At 44.8% G+C, this 7,849-nt stretch overlaps 1 protein-coding gene and 1 pseudogene across 2 annotated transcripts in view; both read right to left on the reverse strand.

The window, feature by feature from the left end:
• Nucleotides 1–7,849, reverse strand: part of dym (dymeclin) — a gene marked incomplete at its 5' end in the record, with an annotated part of 68,957 nt that overhangs the window by 57,783 nt on the left and 3,325 nt on the right. Inside the window, 2 exons of the mRNA XM_083657383.1 lie at nucleotides 2,874–3,016; nucleotides 3,749–3,874. Of these exons, the coding sequence (XP_083513509.1) occupies nucleotides 2,874–3,016; nucleotides 3,749–3,874 (269 nt within the window). The remainder of the gene's footprint in view (nucleotides 1–2,873; nucleotides 3,017–3,748; nucleotides 3,875–7,849) is intronic.
• On the reverse strand, nucleotides 218–964 carry LOC310795852 (Golgi SNAP receptor complex member 1 pseudogene; annotated as a pseudogene). Its single transcript has one exon. The product of its transcript is annotated as a Golgi SNAP receptor complex member 1 pseudogene (transcript).

Genomic DNA, 7,849 nt, shown 5'->3' on the forward strand with positions numbered 1-7,849 from the left:
TTTGTTTGCACATGAGCCCATAGAGACACTGCGGAACGCGCCATCATTCAGAAACCACGGGAAACAAACCCCCCCCCCACCCCATTCGATTGGACCAATCGAATGAGCTTCTGCTGAGCAGCCTACAGGATCCTCCAATCAGTGAACTCCGTCTCCAAGGAACACAAACAATCCCGCCCCTTTTCAAAAGCACATGAAGGGTCCACTGGCCAGTGTGTCAGTGGAAAGCATAGAGGAGCAGGAGAACGGTGCAGATGCCGATGACTCCGCCCAGGACGAGCGAGTCCCGCCTCTTGCGCGTGCCGATTCGCTGGATGAGGTTGTGGATGGCTGGGAAACGGTTGGCCAGTGTGTGGAGTCTGCCCTGTACGGACTTCAGCATGTTCCTCTGGTAGCTCAGGTTCTCCTTGGTCGCCATGGCGATACTTATGGTGTCGTTCATCAGTCGGTCAGAGTTCCTCAGGTGTTGGTGCTCCTTCAGGAAGAGCTCTGCTCCTCTGGCGTTGAGCCCGGAGGCGTTCTTGTACGTCTCGATGTCTTTCCTGGCAGAGCCGAGGAGGTCTTCCCTGTCCCGGACGCTCACGAAGCCGGCTTTGGTTTTGTGGAATTCATGCGTGTAGTCCTGCAGGATGTCTCTGTGTCTCTGGAGCGTGTGCACGAGCGCGGCGTTCAGGGAAGCTGCGCCCGGGGTGCTGGTGTACTCCGCCATCTTCTCGTTTACCGCGGTCAGTTTGGCCAGCAGGTGTTCGATCTCCGCCGACATGGTGTCAAACACTGCGTCCTGGGTGGAGTCGTTGAGGAGGTGGGCGGTGCCCGAGGTTTCTCCTCCACGTCCTTCCCTGGAACTGCTGTAGCTGCTGCACAGTTTACTGAAGGAGACGAGCTTCTTGTCCACCTCGTTCTCCAACAGGCGGCCCTTCTTCCGCATGTCTTCCCAATAGTTGCTGCTTCCTATCCCGGCCATCTTTGTTGTTCAACCACGGCTATAACAATAACAACAGCATGGCTTCTACACCGCCAAGTTTTGATTTGGCCAGTAGGTGCAAATGACATCATCCCCGATGACATCACAATTGCTGGAGTGACACCACTAATGACATCATCACTGATGAGATCTTCACCGATGACAATCACAATTGCGCAAGTGACATCACCGTCACTCGTGCAATTGTGAAGTCATCTGTGAAGATATCATCGTGATGATGTCATCGGCCTGGCGGCCAGGTCACTACTATATAGGGGTGTCACGATACACTCAGTTCACGATACGATACGTATCACGATACTGGGTTCACGATAACGATACGATACGATACGATTTTAACAATATTTTTTTAAACTTGAATAATGACAATATATGACTGGAAAAGTAGTATTTTATTTGAAATGCACAAATACAAAACATGCTGTTGTGGGAAATTGTTATTACAATAACAACTAGAAAAAACATGAGATTGGAGATAAGGCTTATCTTGAAATAGAATGAGTTACACCGTCACTTAGATTTACTTTGAACTAAAAGGTTTCTCAGCAGTATAAATTCTCATTATGCATCTTCAGTTTTTCTTCAAACTCAAACAACAAGACTTTTCTTAGTCTATTTTTTATGCATCTTCAATTTTTCCTGTCAAGTAAACAGTTTTGCCAGAAACTCAATTGAATGGTTTCTCTCCTGTATAACTTCTCATGTGTCTCTTCAGAGACTTGTTCAACTGAACTACTTTCCACACATTGAACTTCAACAAAGACGTTTCTTTGTCTATTTTTGAAAAAAAAAAAAAATCACGATATGAGATTTCATCTCAACGATACATATCGTGACGTTTTACTATCGCGAAATTTCGTGGGACGATATATTGTGACACCCCTACTACTATAGTAATGCTTATATCACTGATGATTTCACTGATGATGTCATAAATCACTGATGTGACAGACAGTGATGAGGTAGGTCTTAAATCGCCAATGTCATACAGTTCCAGGCGGCTCGGCCTGGTGGCCAAAGGTCATGATGTCATAAAACACTGATGATGTCGCAGACAGTGATGATGTCATAATGTGAAGGTGTATATTCTACTGTACGTTCACACTCGACCAATTGCAATCTAACCAGTGATGTCACTCGAGCAAGTGTGATGACATCGGTGATGATGTCACCAGCGATGTCATCGGTTTGACATCACACATAAAAAAGTGATGTCACGCGTGGACATGTGAACTGTGACGGGAGAGGGTGGGACGGAGAACAGACAATGGCTTCCACCCCTGGGCTGAAATCTCTCTTAACAGAGGAGCCCTTCACGAAGGTGAAGGCATGTTGCTCAGGAGGGATGAGGAGCAGAGGAACATGAGACGAGGCGCAACAGCCAAGATTGAGGAGGTGTGAGAAACACTGGAAACTTGAAAGAAGAAGAACTAAGTCTAGAGTGACACCATCCAACTGTGAGAGGCAGCAATGTGCCGCAAGGCATCCAGTCTGCAGGAAAGCCATTAGAAGAAGAAGAGAGGGTGAGAGGAGGATCGGGTTTTACAGAATGTAGGGAAACAGTGGATGGATGAATCCAGAAGGAGGCGGCAATGCAACATAAAGGATGCCAACTGCCATAAAACACCACAGAAGAAGAAGAAGAATTCTTCGATATTCTTAGGTAATCCTTTCTTAGCTAAAGAGGCATCATTAGTTTCACTCGCTGTGGGCTTATTATTACTCGTCTTCATATGAACAATATCCTTCCTCTTCATGGGAAAAGTAGAAACCTGTGAGACGTGTGTGTGTGCGTATTGTGTGTGTGTGTGTGTGTGTGTGTGTGTGCGTGTGTGTGTGTACGTGTGCTGGTGCGTGCACGTGCGTGTGTCTGCGTGTGTATTCGTACTTGCCACGCCTGATGCCAGGCCGTAGAGCAGGCCACCTCCCTCGGCCTGTGGTTCGAAGATGTGCGTGGCTGGAGGTGGACATTTCTCCTGTCTGATGAAGTTGTACAGCAGCGTCTTCACCAGTCGACTGGTCAAAGACAGACTGGTAGAGAGACAGAGACAATGAGAACAACAAAGACACCTTGAAACCCTCTCAAGTTCACCATTATACAGAACTTTGCTAAACAAAATAGCTATGCAGAAAATAAATTATATTATTCACCTTCTCTTTAGAATAAAAAAAGCCAATAGTAAACAAATCATGTTGTCTGTCCCCCACCAGTGATGTCAATAAATGTAATATACCTTTTATGCAATATTTATTTTTCCACTCAAGTCCCCCCCCCCCCGATTTCCCCCCCCCCATTAGTGCTAATTTTGATTTATTTATCCTGGTTGCTGCTCCACCCTCTGCCGATCTGGGCAGAGCCAAAACTGGCTCCATGCTTCCTCCATGAGACATGGGCAGTAGCCAGCCGCTTCTTTTCACCTGACAGGGGAAGCTTCACCGGTAGGACATAGCACGTGGGAGGATCACGCTATTCCAACAAGTTCCCCTCCCTCCGAACAGGCGCCCCAAACGACCAGAGGAGGCACCACTTCAGCGACCAGGATATTGCATGTTTTGGTGTGCATGTTTTGACGACCCCACCCGGGCGGTGGGCACTTGAGGACATGCGGACGGGCACGCACTCCTTCAGTGTTCACAGCGTCCCAGGTGGGAATCGAACTGACCACTCAGGTTTCTTATGCACAAATTGAAACTTCTGAAATCAGCTGAGAGAGAGAGAGAGAGAGAGAGAGAGAGAGAGAGAGAGAGAAAATGTGCTCTCACCATCGCCCCTTCATGATGTGCTGGTAGATGAGTCCGTCCCGGAGGATGTCTTTATGGAAGAGCTGGTAGGAGAAGAGCACCAGCAGGGTGGTCACTGCCTCAAACAGGATGCTGTAGGTGATGTCACTGCAGGCACAGACAGGACAGAGTGATGTCACTGCAGGCACAGACAGGACAGAGTGATGTCACTGCAGGCACAGACGGGACAGGACAGGAGCGACCTCATAAATAGCTTTAGTACAGCGTCAATCATTTCACAAACCTTATAAATACAACGTCAGCTCGTATAAATAGGTATACAAGATCCTGGAAGTTGGTTCTATAAAAAATAAACATAATGAAATAAATGCTTGCTTTGTAAGTGAGCCGTCTAAAAACAATCAGAGAACCTATTTACTGGGCTGTTTTGGGATAAAGACTATTCCAGCTGTGGTAGATCTCGCTAAAACTGATCTTCAATCATGACAACCACCAAATAGTTGCAAGGTTGTGTACAGCAGTGGTTCTCAAATGGGGGTCCGGGGATCCCTAGGGGTCCGTGGCACTTTGCAAGGGGGTCCGCGAAAAGATTTCAGGAAAAAAAATATATATATACGGTATATATATTTTTTAAAGCTTCATAGTTCAATGAAAATATTGTATACTTTAAATCTAAAATGGTTAATGGATTACATTCTAATCTAACAAACCTATCAATTTATATTTTCTATCTTGTAAGCTAAGGGGTCCTTGGCTAAAAAATATTTGAGAACCTCTGGTGTACAGTACAGTGATAAGTGGTAGAGAATGCCATGCCATTCCCAAATGGTAAGTCATAGTTTAGTGGCACCACTATAACAACGTTTCACAGAATCATACAGAATAAGCTATTACCGTAAATTCCGGACTATAAGGCGCACCGGTGTATAAGCCGCACCTTCAAAGTTGACTATTTTTTTCTTATATAAGCCGCACCGGACTATAAGCCGCGGGTGTTTTAATGGTATTTTATTTTTTATTTTTTTTATTGTGTTTTAATGTTTAATTACCATATGTAATGCTCCCATTTATTAACATTTCAACAAAACAACATAACACAACACCACCTGTGTTGTTATTTACAGTGCACACAGTGTCATACAGTGTCATACAGTGTCATACAGTGTGGTGAAAAGAGGGCAAGAGAGGAAATTAAAACAGAAGTGGCTTTATAGTTAGAAAGAGTGCTAAAAAAGAGAGCATTTTTTTTTTTTTTTTTTAAATCCATAGATAAGTTGATATAAGCCGCAGGGGCCAAAAAAGGCCAAAAAACGGGAAAAAAGGTGCGGCTTATAGTCCGGAATTTACGGTAATATGTATCGATGCACAACAATTCATAGCCTAGTCATATAAGTTTGAGATCCTTTCAGATGTCCTGTCACACACTCTGAGACGAGCAGATTCTCCTGCCTCAGACCGACACCCAGAGCTAGTTGGGAGTTATGGAGAAAATAAGCAGCGATGGACTCTGTTGAGCGAGCCTTGCAAAGATATAAGGTTCTAGCCAAATGAATGAGCTCAATGAATAAAAATGAAAATATGACATACAAAACAAAAACATATAATGATCAAAAGAAAGACTCGAGCAGTTGCAAAGCTAGAAAAATGAGCTTACATCATAACCCTTGGTTCTAGTTCCAAATCCACAAACAAAAACAGGAAAGAATACTTATCCTTAAAAAAATACTAATTTCTAGCACGCGAACGAGCAATTGTGCCCCATGGAACCGCAGCCAGCTGCCTTATTGTAGTAGTTAGATCAGTGGTTCTCAAATGGGGGTCCGGGAACCCCCAGGGGTCCGTGGCACTTTGCCAGGGGGTCCGCAAAAGGTTTTCAGGAAAATAAAAATAAAAACTTTGTTTTTTTGCAAAAGCTTCATAGTTCAACGAAAATATTGTATGCTTTAAATCTAAAATGGTTCATGGATTACATTCTAATCTAACAAACCTATCAATTTAAAAGTCAAGCACGTTACCGTGGAAACAATTAAGCTCAGCCCAAAATCACAAATCAGAATGAGGGGGTCCCCGGTATATTCTCTATCTTGTAAGGGGGTCCTTGGCTGAAAAACATTTGAGAACCTCTGAGTTAGATGACGTGTCCAAGGCTGAGAACTTGAAAAGAACCAATGCAATGCATTACGTTTAGTTTTTAATACAGGCTTTAACTATTAGCCAATAGTGAAAAATTATTTAACAACAATATTTTTTCTTCGTGAGAGAAACTGTACGTGTGCACAATACATGGAAATGGCACAAAAAAAAAGAGTAACTGTGATTTGATTGGCAATACGCATCAGCTACCTCCCAAGAAAAACTTCTGATCTATCCATTTTTCTTGTGAAACCGAGCTATAAAAACGGTTTCTCACCAGATGAGAGAGAGACACACACACACACACACACACACACACAGAGTATGAATTTGTGAGGGATCTCTGGGAGAATGGGAAGATTTCCCTGGTGCTCCGGTACTTCCAATCAATCTGGGAGCACGTAGAGGGGAACTGGGCCGACAGCCACAAAGAAAAACAGGGAGAGTCTGCAAGCTTGGAACAACGAATACTGTTGGAACGCCGAACGCATTTAAACAAGAGCCAGGGTTTGAAGTCCAGAGAGAGAGAGAGAGAGAGAGAGAGAGAGAGAGAGAGAGAGAGAGAAACACATTGATCGACTGAGAGAGGCGAAGAGAGAGAGTACATCAAGAATGACAGCCTACAGTACAGAGAGACCTTGGTTTGACCTTGGTGAGAAGCTTGTGTGAAGAACAGAACAGCTGTAGAGGAGATTCTCTCCCAGTGTCTCTCACAGAGTGGAAACGCTGCCTAATTCGCAAAAGCCTCCAAATTTTGCAAAAAAAGTTTTCACGCTTGAGGGAGGCGGAAAAGTCGCGTGTATCGATAAAAGAAAAATGCGAAACGTGCGGTGGAAACAGATTAAGAGATATTCCGTTGTCTCTCCATTCAAAAACCACACAGTTTGCCTTCACTGCAAAACATGACATGCCGTGTAGCCTCCACACAATAGGGCTACACACGGTAAATCATGGTAAATAAGCAGCACAATACCCGCCGTGGTAAACAGAAGAAGACTGGGATTCTAACTTTAAGGCGACTCCCTTCTAGAATTGAATGAAATTATATTCACTGACTATCTGCTCCGTGGATTATAACGTTATGCTTGCCGAGTCGCACCTGGTAATCCAGAAATGGCGTTATGGTACCTTTGTCTACTTGTAGATCATCAAGAAACTTGAAATGAATAACGTTAGATGTGTTTAACAGAGCTGTATATCGGGTCTAGCAGGTGATCAGCAGCTCAGACAGCGTCAAACACCAGGTGATTGAGAGCTCTATAATTCGCAAAATAGCAGTGGATGGAAACGCGCATTATCTCGCATTTTCTTTTGCCGACTTTCTGAAAATTCGATTAAAAGTTGCGATACATTTGGATGGAAACCCAGTGTCTAAGTGAACACACCGAGATTGACGCGCATTTAAGGGATAGTTTTTGTGTGTGAACCTCAGTCAGCTTGTATACAGAATACTGAGAAAGAACTCTACCAATCAACATTAGCATTGGTAAGTAGCAAATAGAGCTAGCGAGACCTTAAGAAAAGTGAACTATCCCTTTAAAGCGTAGCGCGCTACATTGCACACTGCACTCTGAGACGTAAGGTGGCTGACACCATTTATCAATCATTATGCTCCATTCTCTCTCCCACCCGAGCATCCCTCCTCCTCCTGGTAACCCCCCCCCCCCCCTCTCTGCTTCTGAACCTCATCTCTTCTTCCTCCTATACAACCATCCCCTCCCTCTCTCACTCTCTCTCTCCATCCCCTCCCTCTCTCACTCTCTCTCTCTCCATCCCCTCCCTGCCTCTCTCCATCCCCTCCCTCTCTCTCTCTCTCTCTCTCTCCAACCCCTCCCTCTCTCTCTCACTCTCTCTCTCCATCCCCTCCCTCTCTGTCTCTCTCTCTCCATTCCCTCTCTCTCTATGTCTCTCTCCTTCCTCTCTCTCTCCAACCCCTCCCTCTCTGTCTCTCTCTCCAACCCCTCCATCTCTCCTTCCTCTCCCTCTCCA

The sequence above is a fragment of the Poromitra crassiceps genome (assembly GCF_964638095.1).
Source record: "Poromitra crassiceps genome assembly, chromosome: 21".
In the NCBI taxonomy this organism is placed as follows: Eukaryota; Metazoa; Chordata; class Actinopteri; order Beryciformes; family Melamphaidae; genus Poromitra; species Poromitra crassiceps.